The 20042-nt window shown below is 46.9% G+C and overlaps 1 protein-coding gene across 1 annotated transcript; it reads right to left on the bottom strand.

The window, feature by feature from the left end:
* Positions 1-4633: 4633 nt before the first annotated feature.
* Positions 4634-18244, bottom strand: Dhrs7b (dehydrogenase/reductase 7B). The gene is made up of 6 exons (XM_028776604.1): positions 18052-18244; positions 13696-13799; positions 10629-10845; positions 10090-10182; positions 6756-6908; positions 4634-5075 (listed from the first exon to the last, which is right to left on the bottom strand). The coding sequence occupies exons 1-6, from the start codon at positions 18221-18223 to the stop codon at positions 4870-4872; spliced, it is 945 nt and encodes a 314-aa protein (XP_028632437.1). The 5' UTR covers positions 18224-18244; the 3' UTR covers positions 4634-4869.
* Between the last annotated feature and the right edge of the window lie 1798 nt (positions 18245-20042).

Raw genomic sequence — 20042 nt, forward strand, 5'->3', positions numbered from 1 at the left:
TAGCTGAGCCTGGGCTGGGCTCTGAGAGGGGCAGCATATGGACCTCACATTCGATGCTTTTCACAATAGCTTTCTCTGCTGAGAAGACAAGTCACATGGCCTGGACCATCCTGTTGGGAACCCACTGATAGAGTTCTGTATGACCCATTAAGGATTGGGTCATGGAAGGAATCTAGTCTCAACTGCCTCCTTGCTACCACTTTCAGGAGCACAGCACTCTATCATGGGGCAGTTAACAGTAAACAGACAGGCAGATCCTGGGGAGCTCTGTCCATGTGGCCCAGTGGCTGTGTCCTTGTTGCAAGGCAAAGCCTTAAGCCTTGGTCATGAACTTGCCCTGCAGAATGGACTGCATGGTCAGGCATCATCAGTGTCCAGACACCACAGGTTTCAAGATCAATATGGAGGCTGACCTTTTATCATCAAGATATTTGAAGGAATTTAAGGATGAAAGGGGCAGGAGAACAAAGTCAGGAGTGCAGTCAGGAACTGGGCTAAAAATGTCAGGAACAAAGTAAACTTTGAGAGCAGGAGTTGAAGGCAGGCCAGGGCTGGGCCTTCCAAGCATACAGCTCTGGGTAACTGCAGGTAGGAAGAGAGGCTCGCTCGGGTTGGCTGGGAGTAGCTGTGCATTAGAGCCTTGCTGATGCTCTTGCCCTCAGACCTGGGCTTATGCTGGCATGAGAAGCACAGGACACGGCTAGAGTCTTTATGGGTATGCAGGTCATATGAATCCTTGGTGCCCTCACTTGTGGAGTGAGAGCTCAGTAGCCCTAAGTATCAGGATCTCTCAAACCAGCCGCAACAGTTTGATGTTTCCTGTGGTGACTGTGCTGTTGTTATGACTTATAATTTTATTTAATGGAGAGGAAAGAATGGTAGCTGGATGTGACCCTTCTCAAAGTGCCAGACAAGTGTCAGAGAAGGGGGAAGTAAGTTTGCTGCTGTTCACTAGGAACATGCTGGGTGCTTTGTAACTCTATGCCACCAAGGACTAGGTTGCAGCCCTAGTACAGTTGTTGCTGGTGCTGATTCCCCCAGCACTGTGATCTACTATGAACATTAAGGAGTCCTTCCTCCTCCCTAACGGGAGGGTGGATGGTATCTGTGGAAGATGAGAGACCACCCATGATCTGTATCCACATTTCACCCACAGTTCTTGAACCATCTAGGACAAGGTGTGGGCTATGGTAAATAAGTCACCCGGTCTGGTCACACTCATCTTTTCTCCAAGGGAACTTCAAGCCTGCAGCACTGACCTTAGGCTACTGCAGCTATTTTTAATCACCTATCAGGCTCAAGAGAGAAGCACAAGGCACCGGAGAGATGGCTTGGTGGTTAAAGAGTCCTGGCTGCTCTTGCAGAGGATCCAGATTCAATTTCCAGCACTCACATGGAGGTTTAAAACTGTCCATAACTTCAGTCCTAGAAAATCTGATGCCCTCTCCTGGCCTCCATAGCATCAGACACTGCAGGTGGTACACAGTAGACATGCATACAGATAAAACCCATACATATAAAATATTAAAAAACAAAACCAACAGCTCAACAATAAGCAGATAAAACACAAACAGGAAAAGGGGAAAGTATCCTTATTTGCAAATGATGCTTCTACATGACTAGACTTCACCAGAAAAATAGAACTGACAAGCATTCTCAGCAAAGGGACAGGATAAAGACCTCAACAAAGACAACTTTAAAACATTCAAGAAAGACAATGAAAACACTAGAAGAAAAATAGAACTGAAAAGCATTCTCAGCAAAGGGACAGGATAAAGACCTCAACAAAGACAACTTTAAAACATTCAAGAAAGACAATGAAAACACTAGAAGATGGGAAGACCTCCATTCTTGTGGGCTGGAAGAATTAATACTGTGAAAATAGCAATCTTGGCTTGGGTAAGCCAAGTAGCTCAGTTTGTGACTGCCTAATATTCATGAGGTCCTAGGTCTGATGTTTACCACTCTATAAACTGGCATGGCGCACATGCATGGCCCCAGCACTGAGAGGCAGGGGCAGGAAGAGTAGGATTTAGAAGGCCATCCTTGACTACTGAGTGAGTTTGAGGCCAGGCTGAGATATATATAGTCTGGGAGGGAAGTAAAGAAAGAACCATATAGATTCAATGTAATTGCATCAGAATTCAAAAGCCATTCTTTTTTTGTTTTGGTTTTTTTTTTGTCTTTTTGAGACAGGATTTCTCTGTGTAGCTCTGGCTGTCCTGGAACTCACTCTAGACCAGGCTGGCTTTGAACTCAGAAATCCTCCTGTGTCTGCCTTCCAAGTACTGAGATTAAAGGCAAGCACCACCACTGCCTGGCCCAAAAGCCATTCTTAAAAATAATAAAAACTAGAAAAACAGACTTCAGAAGCGTAAAAGACCCCAGACAACCAAAGTAATCTTGAACAAAAATAAACGTGGGAGGGTATCACCTTACAGAGCTCCAGGTTACATCACAGTTGTCATTGACACTCAGCACAGTATTAGCATTAAGCAGACATAGACTAATGGGACAAAATAAAAGACTGAGATAGGAACTACATCGCTAGAGCTACCTGATTTTACAAAGATGCCAAAAATGCACAAATGGTGCTGTGAAGCCTGGGCAGCCACACGGTCAAGAATGAAACTAGATCTTTATCTCACCCTGCACAGAAACACATCAGTTCCAAATAGACCAAGGACCTTCATGTAAGATGTGAAACTCAAACCTGTTAAGAAAAAGTAGGGAAAATATTTCCCAGATACAGACACAGGCAAGGACTTTGTGAACAGGACCCCTGTGGCTCAGGTGACAAGGCCAGCAAGTGATAAATCAGACCTCATGAAGCTAGAAGGCTTCCAGAGCACAAAAGGAGCTTCACTTTACGTGGAGAGAGGCATGGGATTGAAGAAACTTTGTCAGAGCTGAGAGGATTAATATCTAGAATACACAAAGAACTTTAAAAAACTGATCAAGGGGGATAATGAAATGAGCCATAACCGATGAAATAAATACAAATGGCCAGAAAACATGAAAACTCTTGCATCTCACTACCCATCAGAGCAATGCAAGTCAGAGATCTCACTTCAGTTACAAGGTCACTCATTAAGAAAACAGCAAACACTGGCCTGGATGTGGACAAAGGGAACCCTTACACACTGCTGGTAAGAATCTAAACTAGTGTGACCTGTCCTGTACAGAATTGTCAGAACATTAGAAAGAGATCTGCCGTGTACTGTGCCACCCACAGAATGCGAGTCAGACCATCTGAGACACTTGCTCATCAGTGAGCACTGCAGCACTACTCACAGTAGCTAAGCTATGCAACCAGCCTAGGTGTCCAACATCAGACAGGAAATAGAGATAGGGATAAGAAAACGGCACACTCACTGGACTTTCCTCAGCTATAAAAAATAAGCGAAGAAACATGCAGCTGGAGACAATACCTTGAATTAAGCCAATCTCAGAAGACAGGTATCATATGTTTTTCTCGTTTGTGGTTCCTAAATTCATATAGTCATATAAAATGAGGTACACAGACTATAAAATAGTAGTGAAGGGGATGGAAGGAGATTGATGGGAGAAAGGGAGGAGGAGGAGGTGTGCTCAACACACAATGTTTATCTGTTCATTTTAAAGGCAATTCAGCAGGCCCAGACTAAGTGAACATGACAGCTTTATAAGGGAGTTTTACTTTTATCTGGGGAGACCTCCAGTGGACCTCCTATGGCTTCAGCTTTCAGTTTCTGTAACAGAAAAAATTTCTTTCTAAACTTGGAAAATGAATTTGACCTTTTTCATAAGTCAGTGGTGGCACTACCGTGGTGGTCCATGCCTTTTAATCCCCACACTCCAGAGGCAGAGGCAGGCAGATCTCTGAGTTTGAGGCCAGCCTGGTCTACAGAGGGGGCTCCAGGACAACCAGGGCTACACAGAGAAACCCTGTCTTGAAAACAAAGTCAAAGGTGAACACAAGGGCTCTTCCTAACTCTGCCCGACCTGGATGAGGAAGTCTTCCCACTGCCTGAGAAGTGCAACCACAGCCGACATCTGCAGTCTGAGAGCCTTCTTTCCACATCACAGCAGAGGCAAGCAGGAGCTCTCCTCGTTGGCTGCTCTCAAACAGGTTCACCTTCAGCTTGGAATGGTACCCGGTGAGACTACTGTAAAAGTAGCAGGACCAGGGGGAGGGGACAAGGGGGAGTTCTTCTTGATGCTAAAGCTGGCACTGCAGAGGATACACCAAACATCTATCACACACTCACCCACTTTCTACAGTAAGAGCAGGACCTGGGACCGTCTTAAGACTACCAGCCTTCTCCTTCAGGCCTCTTCCATAAAAATTGGGTCAATGGTCTCCAATAGGCCACACTAAGAGCAGAAGGACTCCACACTAAGGGAAGGTGGAGTGAATGAGGATGGGGGTGGTACACCTTTAATCCCAGTCCTGGAGGTTTCAGGGTAGAGGCAAGTGGATTCTTGAGAATCCACTCTACAGAGTGAGTTCCAAGACACCTGAGGCTACACAGAGAAACCCTGTCTTGAAAAATAAAACAAAAGGCCAGATTTGGGGCTGGTGCTATTATGCCTGGTCCCCAAACCTCCAGAACCACTTCTGAAATCAGGGACATCCAAGACTCAGAAGACATGTGGTTCTTCTACTGTGAACTCTGACCCACTGTTCAGTCATTTATTTTACATCTTTTGGAGTCCCCACACAACTCCATATTTCACTGCTTAAGGACTAATCCACTCCTTGGGAAACAAGCACAAGATAGCCCTCCCCCAGGTCTCAGCTGTGGACCCCGTGCACTGCAGTCCCAGCCCAGGAAGGTGTGGTGCTCAGTCTGATCAGGCTGGCCAAAGCTAGCAGCTCTGCCAACATCAGGAGCTCTTGGATTTTCGCTCTTTCCTGGCCCTAGAGGCCATGATTCTGAAGAAAAGCCCAGGAGCCAGAGTTCTGATGTAGACAGCCATGGATGGCAGAAAGTCAGCCAAGAGAACATCTTTTTTCTTCTTCCCCACAGCATCCAAGACATCCTGGGCCACCTCTGCAGGGCTTCGGCCCTGGGCTGTGTTCTTGTCTAGAGCTACAGTAAACAAAAGAAAAAGAACCTAAGGATAAACAAGGAGGCATGAGGCCAGCCAACTTCTCAGAGTCCCACCAGAGTTCCTCCCGGAAGGAGATGATCATCACGCTGAGAAAATGAGAAACTTATGGTTCAGAGCAGGGAAACGGGGACAAAAGAGATACAGACAGATGACTGGGTGTGCCAGTTAGTGTGGAACCAAAGGGAGTGTGCCTGTTTGGTGCTCTGTGGCACATGCCAAAATCCAGCACAGGTAGGCCTTGAAGTAGACTCCACCCCCTGATCTAAAGAAGATAGTGGGCTAGAGAGGTGACTCAGCAGCTAAGAGCAACTAAGAACTCAGGTTCTGAGTTCAATCCCAGCACCCTCATGGTGCTTACAACCATCTGTAATGGAATCTGATTCCTGTTCTGGAGTGCATGAAGACAGAGCACTCATATACATAAAAATACATAAATCTAAAAAACCCAGGAAGTTGTTGGGCTTGGTGGCAGACGTTTACCCACTGAACCATCTGAACTGGCCTGAAAGTCTTGCCTTTAGATGTTTTGCATCTGGGCAGCAGCCAGTGACTGGGGGATGGTCTATCATATCTGTCCTGGCTGGTTCACAAGGCTATCAGTGGGAGATGGTAAAGGCCACTTGACCCCATGTACACTCCAATGCACTGAGAGGCATGAAGAGCTGGATGAGGATCAGATGGGACAGTTAGGAGAGTGTAGGGTAACAGCATTGGTGCTCCTCCCTGGCTGATGACTCATCATCTTGCTAACAGAGCAGAACCAGTTGGCAGACGCCACCCAGAACCCGAGCTCCTTCGCTGGTATCTGTCCTCACTGTGTTCACCACAGAGGAATGGGAAGCTGAGACCCGTTTGCGCTTAATTTTCTAAGATGGACAGGTTTGCATCTGTCTGGCTCCTGCCACTGTGGCTTTCTGCAGAAAGGCTTGCTGTGGCAAAGGAGCTGATTCAGGCCTGGTCAGATGAATGCAAGACCTACATCAGCTACATAGCAGCAGCTGCACAGACCCACAGAGAACACATTTTAGGGCAGGCCTTCTCGTCAGTCTGTTGGGACAGACAGATAGCAGACTTGCTCCAAGCTCAGGAAGGTAAGGCTGGTTCTAATAGTTCCAGCATTCATGGACCAGCTGACCCAAGATGGAAGTCAACTGCTCTTTGTGTGTTCCTGTATGTATAAGCAGGGGTCAGGCTACACAGCTCATGTGCAGAACTTATAGGTTAGCTCTGGCTGAGCAGGCTGGAGACTGACACTGCTGCACCTGACCCAGCCTCACCTGAACACTGCCCCTGAAACTAGCCACTTTCTAACGCCCTGCATAGGAGTCAATTATGCCCCCTCCTTCCTCTGACTCCACCCCCCTTCCCCCCAAACGTGTTTGGTTTACTTAGTCCTAATTATGAAAATATTCCTTGGGCCTTGGGATCTACAGATGAGCTAGTGGGAAGTTTGGTGACATTTCAGCTAAAGAGTTTGTCCAATTCTCTACCTACTGGGGGTGAGGGTTGTTCTGAAAGCCGAAGTTGTGCTGATAAAGGCCGAGGGGGAAACGCCAAGTACACATCAGTCCACATCTGCAACCAACACTCAGGCCAGCGAGTGCTGCACTGTGGTCAAGCTGTAGCTCTTAGTAATGAAGGAGAGAAGCCAGACCTACCTCCGTATCTGGAGCCATCAGCAGTGACAGCATTTACAGAGAGGTTGGTATGGATGTAGCCAGGGCTTATCACAGTCACCTGGATGTCAGCCTCTTCCATCTCTGCACGCAGACAGTCAAAGAATGCCTGGGTTGCATGCTTGGAGGCTGCATCTGTAGTTGTGGACAGAGGCAGAAAGTATGCTGGTGTGTGCTTAGCATTTAAGATTACAACACTACAACAATGTTCACGCCCTGACTGTGACAAGTGTGCTGTGTCCTTGTTCTTAGAAGAGCCTAAGGTAATAGGAATAAAGTGCCACCATGCCTTCAGCTTCCTCAGATGGCTCAGAAAAGAAGTGATATATATGGTGTGTGTGTGTATACTATCTATAAATAGATTCAGCCCTGCCAGGTGAGTCTATCTAGTCCTGTGGGGGCAAGGCTCCCCAGTGACAAAACTGGACCCCACAGGAACCTGTGCAAGTTGTCTCAGTCTTTCTGGCTGCTGAGCATGGCCCCAGGGAGCCTCCCTGATGCAGGGCTATGTAGACTGAAGCCTAGCTCAAGCACTTAGGACCACTTACATATGGAGGAACCTGAGCCTGAGAGAGACAGAGGCCCTTCTGTCCTCTAGCAGCAGCTCCCCAGGCTGGTGCCAGGTTCTCAGAGAGACAAACCAGCATCTAGACCACAAAAAACCTATTTCCTCTAGTTTGGAGTCCTAAATGTTTTGGTCCTTTTCAAAAGGGGCTTCCAACATACTGGGAAGGCAAAGCAAGGAGCGTCAGAGCAGGCACCCGGAGGCGGCAGGCAGCAGGAGGAGGGTGCTAGGTGACTGTGGAAAGAACTCCTGACATCTGTGACTCCAGAGACAGCCTAAGGATTGAGCAGGACAGCCGTTCTGGGTCTTCAAGATGAAAGTCCATATTGACAACAGGGTCATTCCGGAGCTCCCAGGCCATGGGCTTTCCACCATGCTGTTATGTAGTTATGGCTGACTCCTCTTCAGGGCACACACAGTGCCACTTCCCAATGTATATACTCTGTTGTGAACTTCTCAGAAGTCTTAACAGCAGCAAGAGATAAGGCCATTTCTCCCTCTTAATTGCTAAGAAGGCTGTTAATCACTGGGTGAATCCCACTTTCCTAGGAAGCTGGCCAGACTCAGCCTAGGTAACCACATGGTATCCAGACTGCCATGCAAACCTGCTGCAGTCAGTGGGCAATTAGAGAACAGAAGCTGGTGGGACTAAGTCAGAGTAAAACATGGAGTATAGTAATTCATTACATGCTCTGTGACCTCTATTGAAATGTACCCCTTATCAACACTAGGCCTTAGTTGCTTAATCATTCCTGATTACAGCATTTTGATTTTTTTTTTTCCTGCAGAATCATATGAGCAGCCTTAGGTTAACTGTCCAAGGCTATCAGGATTAAACATAATTGAGACATCAGAGAAATACCCACAAAAGCATAAGGCTCCACTGCTTTTAAATTACACAGCACATCTCACTGCAGCTTTGAACAGGCGATGGGAGGCGTGCATGATGTCGCAGTGGGAAGCGAGAAAGCTTAAGGTCTGAAGTTTAATCAAGTTTAGGACACACACACCTAGAGCCAAAAGGCAGAGCTGGGGTCCAGGCCTGGGAGGAAGAATATGCTTTGTTTAGAGGCTAGTTGTCCTTTTCTGACTGAGTATTATCACTGTCCTTTCCAAGGGCTGAAACAGTTCAGTCCCTCCTCCAGAATGAACTGGTCCTTGGACATGGATAGGTAGACTGTCACCAAATCAGTGTTTCAGAGAATGACACATTGAGAAAAAAAAAAAAAAAAGAATTTGTGGGGCTGGTGAGATGGCTCAGTGCTAAGAACACTGGCTGCTCTTCCAGAGGTCATGAGTTAAAAGTCCCAGCAACCACACAGTGGCTTACAACCATCTACTGGAGGGATCTGATGCCCTCTTCAGGCAGGCAGATATATATGCAGCAGAGGATTCATACATTAAATAAAATAAAACTTAAAAAAAAAAAAAAGATTTAGAAAAAAAAGAATTTGCCAGGCGGTGGTGGCGCACACCTTTAATCCCAGCACTTGGGAGGCAGAGGCAGGCGGATTTCTGAGTTCGAGGCCAGCCTGGTCTACAGAGTAAGTTCCAGGACAGCCAGGGCTATACAGAGAAACCCTGTCTCGAAAAACCGGAAAAAAAAAATTGTGCTATTACCTTTCAAATGTGTTTTTTAAAGCCCCTCACCCCACTCCCAAACTAAAAGCTATGTGCGTTTGTTTACATATGTAACAAGAGGGCAGCCAATGAAATGACAGTGAGCGTGTGGACCAGAAGCCAGCTGGGCATTTTTAATGTTCTAGTGTTTTATGTTGTTTCTACTTCTTGGGGCTTGTCTTAATATCCCTGTGAACACCTAGAGATATGAATATCCATGGCCATCTTGTCATGGGTCACTACTGAAGGTCAGAGCCTGAGGTGGGGATAGAGGGATTCCCCAGGACCTATGAAAGCGGCTAAGTTAACTACGTCATTGCCGTTTACTAAACTGTACCTAACTTAAAAGGACCTATAGGCTCATCTAGTAGACTGACCAAGTCAGAAATACTGTGTGAAATGTGATCCCATTTTGGGTGTTTGATTTTATGTAGGAAAAAATGGAGCCATGTGCTGCAGAGAGCTGAAGGGATTTCGTTCAGTCCAGGGCTGCTGCAAGTCCTTCCTCCTAACAGCCTTCCAGGCTGAGCTGTCTCCATTTGTAAGTAAGGATAAGCAGATAGAGACTGGGATACCTGCCCACAGTCACCTAAGAAATAAGGAGTAAACTGGGATTTGAACTAAGTACATGACTGCTTAAAATATTCTGATCGTTGTTGTGGGAGCCTAACGCTTGGGAGGTGAAGGCAGGTGGATCTCTGAGTTCAAGGGAAGCCTGGTCTACATAGTAAGTTCCAGGACAGCCAGAGCTATGTACAGAGTCTATGTCTCTAAAAACAAAAAAAAAATCAGAACAAAATAAAAAATTACAAAAAACGTTCTAATGAAGTTAAGTTGCTTCATCTCTCTGTAGGGCATTTCTACAGTGTATGAATCTAGCTAATAAACACATTATTTTGGAGTTTTTTGTGTGTGTGTTTTTCAAGACCAGGTTTCTCTACATAGCTCTAGCTGTTCTGGAGCTCACTCTGTAGATCAAGCTAGCCTTGAATTCACAGAGGTTTGTCTGCCTTTGCCTCCTGAGCACTGGGATTAAAGGTGTGCACCACCACCGCCCTGAGAACACATCATTTTTATAATCAGAAACACATACAATAAAATGCTCTTTGAAAGGAAGGTAAAAGTACTCACATGCTGATCGGAAAGGAAGGCCGATCTTGCCCTGGATGCTGCTGATGGCGACAATGTGGCCCCGCTTTCTTTCTACCATGGAGGGTAGGAGCGCTGAGGGGACAGGGTGGAAAGTTAGCCTCTCGGTCACTATGCCTGGTGATGCTGGAGGAGACCTAGAGTTTTCCATGGAGAACCATGGGGGGATAGAGGGTGGTGTGTTGGGAAGAATAGAACATAAACAGCAGAGTCCCCTGGTCCAGCTAGGAGCTGGGCCTCTGATCTGAAGTCTGTACATCAGATTATTGCCCTAAGTGGGATGCAAGTACCATGGAGCAGGAATGAAATGCAAAGCTGCACCAATGAGACGGCACTGATGTGAGGGCCCAAAACAGATACCATACAAATATAAACCCAGAAAAGGCCAATCACCCAATGACCACACCCACTGCAGGGGGAAGAATGGAAAGGAACAGGCAGTGCCTCACTACAAAGAAGCAAGCAAGATAAACAGGCATTCTAATGACTAATGCTCACATCTCTGACCCCAAGATGCCTACCTTTTGTTAGAGCAACAGGGCCAAAATAGTTTATTTCCATCACCTTCCGGTCCACGTCCACTATGGTATCACTAATGGCACCACGGTAGCTGACCCCAGCATTATTGATGAGAACATCCACATAGCCAAAGCACTGTAGGATCTCAGCTGCTCCTGCAGCAATAGTACCAGGATCTGTGAGGTCAAAGGTCACCACGAAGGGTTGGTGTGTCTGTCCCTGGTTAAATACAAAACACAAAATGCACCTTATGAATGACAGCCACATTCCTACTCTTCAGAGTTCTGGAACTGTCCCACTTGGCACAAATGTTATAGGCTGTGGCACCCCTTAAATGTGGCAGCATACGAAGTCCCTGCCAGTGCTGTTCACATCTGGTCTGGGCAACTTTTCTCCTAGACTGAAAGTGACTGCTGTACACCACAGGCTCTTTTTACCATTAACAGCTAGACTGTGAACAGGCTGGGATCATGTGTGGTGTAAACTTGTATAGTACATTACCATGAGTTATTAACAATAGCTGCCTTTGCTGCTCCACACTGTACATCATGATGGCACTCAAGTTGTCAATGCACATGCCTGGTCCATCCTGGATTGTGACTTCCATTCATCTGTTCATGAAATGTAATTCATGGTAATGTAATCCTGGTATGCCTAGCACTGGGACACAGCAAAAAGGAGGCCAGATATGGCTCCTGACCCAGTCTGGAGGGGCAGGCATTTAACCTCTATGATCACAAAGAATGCTGCAAAGCACCAGATGCTAGAGAAACCCACCCAGCACAGTTCTGCTGTGCAGCTTGGTGAGAGCAGAAAGTGAGGGAGAGGCAGAGAAGAGGACAGAATAGGAAGCTCCAGGAACCCTGGGAAGTGACTTGAAGCGCTGGGTTATCTGACTGTAACCTCCAAGAGCATACTTTGCTGATAAATCACAGCTACCAGCAGTGGATTGCAGCCACCACAACCTGGCAGGCAACTATGGGAAAGGCAGTCCATATTTCTGGTGCAGCTTGTGGAACCCAGGTAGGCAAGGAGGACCTTAGCTTCTGAATATTGCTGACCTGCTGTTCATTCCTGAGGTGGGGCATGGAGGCAGGCAGCTCTGTTTCAATTGCTACCGCTAAAAGAGCTGCCAGGATACTGCTTTAGAATATCAAAATTATAAATAAGTCTCCGGCTGGGCAGTGGTGACACATGCCTTTAGTCCCAGTACTCGGAGGCAGAGGCAGGAGGATCTCTGTGAGTTGGAGACCAGCCTGGTCTATAGAACAAGTTCCAGGACATCCAGGGCTACATGGAGAATCCCTGTCTCAAAAAACCAAACAAACCAAATAAATAAATAAATCTCTGAAAAGAATCCCTAGAAAGCTGAGATGCTAGACTTAATACATAAAGACATTAGAACAACTATCTCTGCAACGCTGAAAGAATGAAGGAAGACTCAAGCAAAGGCAGGAAATGGATGGATTAAAAAGAAGTATTTCAATAAAGGGAAATGTTAGAAAAAGAAACTATAGAGCTAAAATGAAGTAATAAAGACAATAGAGTTTAAAAGCAGGTGAGGAGCCAGGCAGTGGTGGCACACGCCTTTAATCCCAGCACTTGGGAGGCAGAGGCAGGCAGATTTCTGAGCTCAAGATCTACAGCCTGATCTACAGAGTGAGTTCCAGGACAGCCAAGGCTACACAGAGAAACCCTGTCTCTCCCTCTCTCTCAAAAAAAAAAAAAAAAAAAAAAAGCAGGTGAGGAGGGGCTGGAGAGATGGCTCAGTTGTTAAGAGCACTGGCTGCTCTTGCAGAGGATCCAGGTTCAATTCCCAGCATCCATACAGCAGCTCATGACTACCTGCAACTCCAGTTCCAGGGAATCTGACACCCTTACACAGAAAACATGCAGGCAAAACACCAATGCACATAAAATAAAAATTATTTTTTAAAAAAGCAGGTGAGGAAAGAGGAAGAAATCCTTGAACACAAAACAGAATCATCAGAATCATTTAAATTAACAAATCTAAAGAAAAAAATAAAAGTATATTCAAAGAAGAACCTAAGAAATCTAAGGTATTCCATCAAGCAAGCCAACTTAAGAAATGTAGAGCTCTGAGAAGTATTTAAATATGTAATAGCCAACCAAAGACAAGAGTCAACACATCTAAGTTCCACACAACTAGATCAGTGGTTCTCAACCTGGGGGCGTCAGAGGACACTGTCACGAAAGTCACCTAAAACCATCAGAAAACATGGGTATTTATATTATGAGTCATAACAGTAGCAAAATTAAAGTTATAAAAGTAGCAATGAAAATAATTTGATGGTTGGGGGTCACCACAACATGAAGAACTATTAAAGGTCTCAGTATTAGAAAGCTGAGAACCACTGAACTAGATAAACTAGTGACCCACACTGCAACTATTTATAATCAAACCATCAAAAGACAAAGGAAGTCTTAGGAACAGCAGCAACAAGACCAACTCCTCACATAAATGTCCTTGGTATGAATAGCAGCCCATGGTTCATCAGAAACCTTGAATGCTAAGAGAAGCAGGTTGATATATTCAAAAGTTACTTAAAAGAAAAAAATCTAAACAGCATAGTATAACAGCCCTTCAAAGGTAAAGAAGAGATTAAGACATTCCCAGATAACAGCTGAAGGAATCAGTTAGTCCCTCAGGGCTGAAATGACAAGAAGTCAGACAGTAAGTAACTCAAACCCATGAGAAAGGGCCTGAGTTGACAGAGTGCTTGCCCAGTAGTGGCTAGTGGCAATATAGGGGTATAAAATGTGCTTGGAGCCTGCTGCTTGCCAGTACAATGTGATTCACTTGGATGGGTGGATGGATGGATGGACGGATGATGGATAGAAGGATGGATGGATTATGGATGGATGGATGACTGATGAATGGCTGGATTGATGGATGGCTGGATTGATGGCTGGATGGATGGATAGATGGATGACTGATGAATGGATGGATGGATGCCAGTTAGCTCAGCAGTCCTGGAGTAAGCTACTGTGGCGTAGGCCACAGCAGTTCTTCCTTCCTCCCTTGCAGAATCCTTGTTGTAGGCTCACCTGAGAAGAACCAGCAAGTTCACAGGTGAGCTCCTCAAGGGCCTTCACATTTCGTCCACAGAGGACCAGTTTAGCCCCCGCAGCATGGAAGACTTTGGCACATTCTAAGAGAGAGAAAAAAAGAACTCTAATAGTTGAAATTATCCAGGGCCATTTTTTCCTCCAGGCAGTTCAGTTCAAAGTCACTCAGCCCTGCACAAGGCCTGCTTCTCACAGACTTGACATGTAGTGCAGAGCAATGTGGAACTGGGACATAGAATGAGCTCAGCATAGGCCTTGCATCCAGAGGTGTGATACACATTTATAAGGCAGAGAAAGGTAAGAAGGTGGACAGGCCTGTGAGTACAATGCTCAAACTTGCCACGGTGTTCTTAAATAACCCTGAGCAACCCTGTGGGCATCAACTCTCCTGCAGTTGAAGAAGCCCAGCAAGCCTTAAGTTTGAGACCAGCAGGCGGGAAACCTGCCCTGATAAGCAATCCACTTCCACAAGTGGTGCCAGCTCTCCTGTGGCTGTGGTCCCTGGACCAGTGTCCCAACACTACCAGTGCTGCTCCCCAGACCACTGATACAACTAGCAGACATATGCACAATTCTTTGGAAAATCAGAGAGGCTGGGGGCCCTCCAGGACTCCTGGACCCAAAGGGTAGGAGCTGGAGGCAAGGGATGGTATATAAAACACTTGAGAGGCCATGGAAGGTGACGCTGGGCCTAAGGTCTTGCTGGCTGAGAAGTTCAGACAGCAAAATTAAGTAGGGGCAAACTGAGGAGTGTCTCTTGCTCCTTGTTCACTGTTCCCAAACATGTCTGTTGTAGCTAACTCCCAGTGCCCTGACAGAGGGCAGTCCAGTGCTCCAGAGATTGGACTTGAGCTAGGTCTGTGGGCAACTCTAGATTTCCTGTGCTTATGGATTCTATGATAGTCACCTATGTTACAATATGTTTTTCCCCTCCCCTTCTTACTACAAATAATACCTAAGGCAGAGGGAACTGGGGTTGAATACCTTAAAGTAGGTAATTACTTCATGGGTAAAGCACTATGAAGTATTTTTAATACCTGTCTTTGATACTTGAATCTTTTTCTGATTTTTTTGATGCTGTTTTTTTGTTTTCAAACATGATCTCATGTATCCTAGTAGCCTAGTCTGGCTTTCCAATTCACCATGATGGACTTGAACTCTTGGTCCTCCTGCCTCTATCATCCAAGTGTCAGGATACAGGCATGCACCACCTTGCCTGGCTAATACTTTAACGTTTCCAAACTGCTCTTCAAAAGTGTTCTACAAACTAACGAGCTGGCGTAAGTGTAAATAAACCAGACCACTGAATGTGTCTTCTCAGGACACATGAGCCCCAGACTAACCACAAATCTCAGAACCAATCTTAGAAGCTCAGGTGGTATAGTGGCTTCTTAGGTCCCATGGATCACAGATGGGACAAGCCTGCCTTACGTGGCAGTTCAACCTCTGAAAGCCATCACCAAAGGGTTGAAATGTGGCTGTCGCCGGGCAGTGGTGGAGCACGCCTTTAATCCCAGCACTTGGGAGGCAGAGGCAGGTGGATTTCTGAGTTCGAGGCCATTCTGGTCTACAGAGTGAGTTCCAGGACAGCCAGGGCTACACAGAGAAACCCTGTCTTGAAAAAACAAAAAAAAAGAAGAAAAAAAAAAGAAAAGAAAAAGAAATGTGGCTATCATTTGCTTTCCTGAGAAGGGGAAGGGTCAAAGGACTATGCAGTGTACATTGTTACAAACAACCCTTCCCTCACACAAGAGTCAGACAGAAGGCAGAAGAAATACAGTGACCTTCATAAAGGAGAGAAGTGCTCCATCAACTGAGCAGCTCATGGGACAGAGGTACCTCTGTACCTGTGGCTGTTCCTTTGGCCTCCTGCAAAGTATTCCCCAACATACTGGGCCAGCACCCCTCACATGGGTTTCTGGAAGGAGATGCTAGGCAGACTGCACTATGCTTTCAGGGCTGCTGTCATTTCTGAAGGAAGTCCAGCAGTGCCATTCACTGGGCTCACCCGAAGGAGGGGCAGATGAGTAAAGGACAGATGCACTTCTACCCATCCCTGGGAGATCTCCAAAGCAAACAGCAAAGGTCCCCAGCGCAGGCGGGGTGGGGACTGTGTGTAGACTAGCGGCCAGCATACCTGAAGCTAGACCTGTTCAGCTGGCTTCTTAATCATCCTACGGGTCAGAAGCTTGGGCCCTTCTGGTTTCCTCATCCCATTTTGTCCTGTCCTGACCAAAAACGAGGAGTCATACTGGTGTACAGACAGCTTCTAGAAAATGATCTCCTAGATTCTATATGAGCTTCACTTCCTAGAGACACCTAATAAAAGGGAGGAAATTTTAACTGGGATAAGGAGTGACGGAAGTGAGAACAGGGTGGAAGGATTCCACTCCCACTTCTTGAAAAAGCTGATCCAGGAGGCAGGAGGGCCGAGGGAAGAGGCCAACCTCGACCTATGGCTGCACACAGTCCTCAGCACTGCAGATTTGCCTGGGCTGTAAATCATGCCCTAGGCTGACAGAAACTGGAATCTAGAACATTCTGGACTTTTAGTCAGTGTTCTACAAGGACAAGGTCATGTAGCTTAAATACACAAAACAGAAGACAAACTTTGAGATCAGTCTGTCTGAAAAGTCATTCTGTAATCCTGTCATGGCAGGAAGGACCACATGGATGCTCCTCTTAGCAGATGCTAGTGGACAGCAGCCTAAACTGGCAGCATCACAGGGGTGTCTGTCTCTGAAGTGGTCACCTGAGACTATCCCAGCACTTGGATGGCCTCCTCCTAAGGCCTTAAGTGGAGCAGACTGTAAGCACACTCACTGAAGCACAGGAAAGCACAATGCACACTGTGCTCACATGGGGTCTCCTCAGCTACATTTTGTTTCCTTCAGAGAGGCCTGGTATTGAGAGAGCAAGTGCAGATAATACAATGCCCTGCGTGCCCTCGTGTCCCGCACCCGCAGTGCACCATTCCAATGTAGCCAGCTGTCACTTTACAAGGACTTTAAAATTTGTTCTTCTCGAGCTAGGTGTGGTATGGTGAAACATGCCTGTAATCTCAGCACCAGGATACCAGAGGCCAGAGGACTGTCACAAGTTCAAGGCCAACCTGCTCTGCTCTATAAAGCAGGTTCTTAGCCAGCCAGGACTTCACAGAAAGACCTTGTCTGAAAAAAGTGAAAAATAAAAAATAAACAAACTGTTCCTCATAGCTGAGATCTAAACAGCTGCTAACCACCCTATTTATAGTAGCTGGGTAAGGTCAGAGGCTTGACCAATGGCATAGGGCCTGGCATAGCTATGCTTTAAAAAGTCCAAAGCGCCAACAGCAGACACGAGCGTCACCCTCAGAGACCTTCCCTACCAGCATAGTCTCAGGGGACAAGGGAGCCCAAGGCCTCTCCAGCTCCCCTGGCACATTACAGACCTGTCTGCTCCTTCGTGCTCCTGTAACATCCACCTTCCCACACCTTTTACCACTTTTCTGCCCCGACTTGCCGGTGCATCTGTAATATTCGTATGACCCACACATTCTCCCGCGGCCGTAGCTTTAGGATTGAGTCAAACCTGGGTTTGGCTCTTGGCTCTGCAGCTGCTGCAGCAAGTCCTAGATCTAGTCACGGTGCCTTGACTCGCAGCGGTGAGAGCACTGTGAGCGTGCTGGTAACTGTCCCTCCCCACCACACCTGTTAGGAACGCACTACTGAGGTAGCACTGTACTGAGGCAAGAGTTGCAGCCCAGGGCTCAAGCTTCCTTCCTGGAGCCACAGGGAGCTGCTATGCTGTACAGGGCAAAAACTAAAGGAAGAGGGCAGGACGCTCTACGTGGCAGGTCTGACGTGAGCCTCCGCCTGGGCTGCGGGAATCAGTGACAGAGCTCCTGCAAAGGAAAGGGCTGAGACTGCATCCAGCACACTTTCCCTGAGGTATCACTGAAGGGCAGCGGCACTGAGCTGGAAGGCTGGGTGAGGGAGGCAGGGTCTTCATGGATCTGACCTCTGACCCTCCTAATGGGGAAGAGGAAAAGAAAGAAAGCCAGTGTCAAGCCCCCAAAATAAAGGCCAGTATATCAACCGAACCCAGGAGAGAGTCAAAACACCTTTTCACCTACTTCTCCGTATCTGAAAATCCCTCTTTCAACAGGCAGCTGAGCTGAGGAAAGCCAGTGCTTTTCCAAGGGTGGTCTCTTCACTTGCTTTTATCCCCCACACAGACTTTCTCATTGTTCACATGCCCTTTTCCAACTGGACCACGGACAGTCCTTCTGCATGGCCAGTGATGCCTGTGAAGCCTGCTGATTCCACTCCCGGCATCACAGACCCCATGACTTACCTCTGCCGAGTCCGGAGGTGGCACCAGTCACCACCACTACAGCATTCCTCAGATAAGCTTTGGAGCGGATCCGCTGTAGCAGCCGGAAGAGGCTGAAAATCCCCAGGCAGCCAAACAGCAGGGGCAGGATGGTTGTCTGGGTGACCAAGTCCATGACCCCCTCCTTCAGCATACCCTTCCTGGAAGAACCAAACCAAATCACTAGGGACTAAGTAGGAGAACTGGGGATTAGCCAAAGCTCCTTCTCTAAGTTAGCAGATCCCATTCCTGACTCTCCATACAATGAACTAGGCCCAGGATGGGAGGGGACTGGTGCTCAACCCAGCTAAGTTGAGTACTTGGGGAAATTTTCTTCTCACTACAATCCCAGCTTCTTGTACCAGGCAAGCCTCAGCTCAGAACAACCCTGCCTTGTCCAAATGGCTGATCACTTCCCAGACAACAGGAAGGTGGGTGGGTAGGGCCCCTGCTCAGGGAAGGACATCAGATCTTAGCATCTGGGACGAGGACTGGAAACCACTCTGCATTCCCTCTCATGGGCCTCTAAAGACCACAGCCAACAGAGTCTCAGCTGCATTTTAAAGGTGGAACTGAGCCACAGCTGCACCCAAGCCACAAGGGCAAAGCATCAGGAGTGATTCAGAGGCTCCAGAAACTTACAGACCCTAAACGTAGTTCAGCACCAATGCAGAGCCTGAAGAATTATCTTCCATCTAGCCTGGTAGGTACAACTCCCACCCCTCACTTCCAACTGAGGCCTCTGAACTCTTCACTCAGGTCTGTTAACCGGAAGGATGAATTCTCTTTGTACATGATCTCAGTCCTCAGAAAGTCACTTCACAACAAACAAATTCTAAAAAAGACCTCAGGAATGCTGGGTTTTACCACATGGAAACAACTCACTAAATAAATAGGATTCAATGAAGTTTAATTTTTATACCTGCATAATTAAACTAACAAACAGGACAAAATTTGTCACATACACAAAAAAAGTCTCATGTGTGTAACAGAAAATGTCTCAAGGCCAGTATTGCAGCGAGCAGGTAGACAGGTACCAAGCTGGCCCATCCAGCAGGAAGCAGGAAAAGAGCAGAGCTTCTCAGCAAGAGCCCCGAGGAAACAGGAAAGCTCACAGTACTTTATCATGAAGCGTCATTAAGCTTGAGCCAACCACCTATGACATGAAAAGAGAAAAGGCCTGCACACTCCTGAGATTCCTTACAACATCTCAGGCCAGACTTGGGCAGGTTGACTAAGAATGCCCCCCATAGGCTCTTGGCTGAATAATTGGTGGAACCATTTGGAGTGAATTAGGAGATATGGCCTTATTGGGGGAGGTGTGTCAGTGAGGGCCTACTTAAGGATCACGAGGTGAGATCTCAGCTGTCCTGCTGCTAAGTTCTAGCCCTTTGGAACCTCGAGCCCAATTAAATGGTTTCTTTTGAAAGTTGCTTTGGTCACGGTGCTTTGTCCCAGTTCAGTTACTAATACTGAAGCTGGTAGGAGGGAGTGGGCTACTGCCGTGAACTCCCTCACCGTGCTGTGTTTTGGAGATATGTGGAAAACTTTGGGATGTCAGACTAGGAAAGCAGTTGAACACTGTAAGCAGAGCTTAGTGCGCCATCCTAGTCAAAGCTTTGGAAGACAGTAGCAGTGCTGGGAGCTACTGCCCAGCTCAAGCATCTTCAGAAGGGAACGACATTCACAGCTGGACTAAAGACCATTCTTGTGATATTTTGGCACATAATGTGGCTTTAGAATTTATCTAAGGTGGTTGAGTTCAAAGCCAGCCTGTTCTACAGAGTTCCGGGACAACCAGAGCTGCACAGAGAAACCCTGTCTTGAAAACAAAAAAAGCCGGGCGGTGGTGGCGCATGCCTTTAATCCCAGCACTTAGGAGGCAGAGGCAGGCGGATTTCTGAGTTCGAGGCCAGCCTGGTCTACAGAGTGAGTTCCAGGACAGGCAGGACTATACAGAGAAACCCTGTCTC

Source organism: Grammomys surdaster, unplaced genomic scaffold (assembly GCF_004785775.1).
Source record: "Grammomys surdaster isolate TR1022 unplaced genomic scaffold, NIH_TR_1.0 270, whole genome shotgun sequence".
Taxonomy (NCBI): domain Eukaryota; kingdom Metazoa; phylum Chordata; class Mammalia; order Rodentia; family Muridae; genus Grammomys; species Grammomys surdaster.

Bases quoted from the DNA above. Each gene is read 5' to 3' on its own strand.
- Dhrs7b (XM_028776604.1), bottom strand. From the start codon at position 18,223: ATGCTGAAGGAGGGGGTCATGGACTTGGTCACCCAGACAACCATCCTG. The intron at 13,800-18,051 runs GTAAGTCATGGG...TCTCTCTCTTAG, and splicing joins CACCTCCGGACTCGGCAGAG to AATGTGCCAAAGTCTTCCAT. The intron at 5,076-6,755 runs GTAGGTCTGGCT...TGTTTACTGTAG, and splicing joins TGATGGCTCCAGATACGGAG to CTCTAGACAAGAACACAGCC.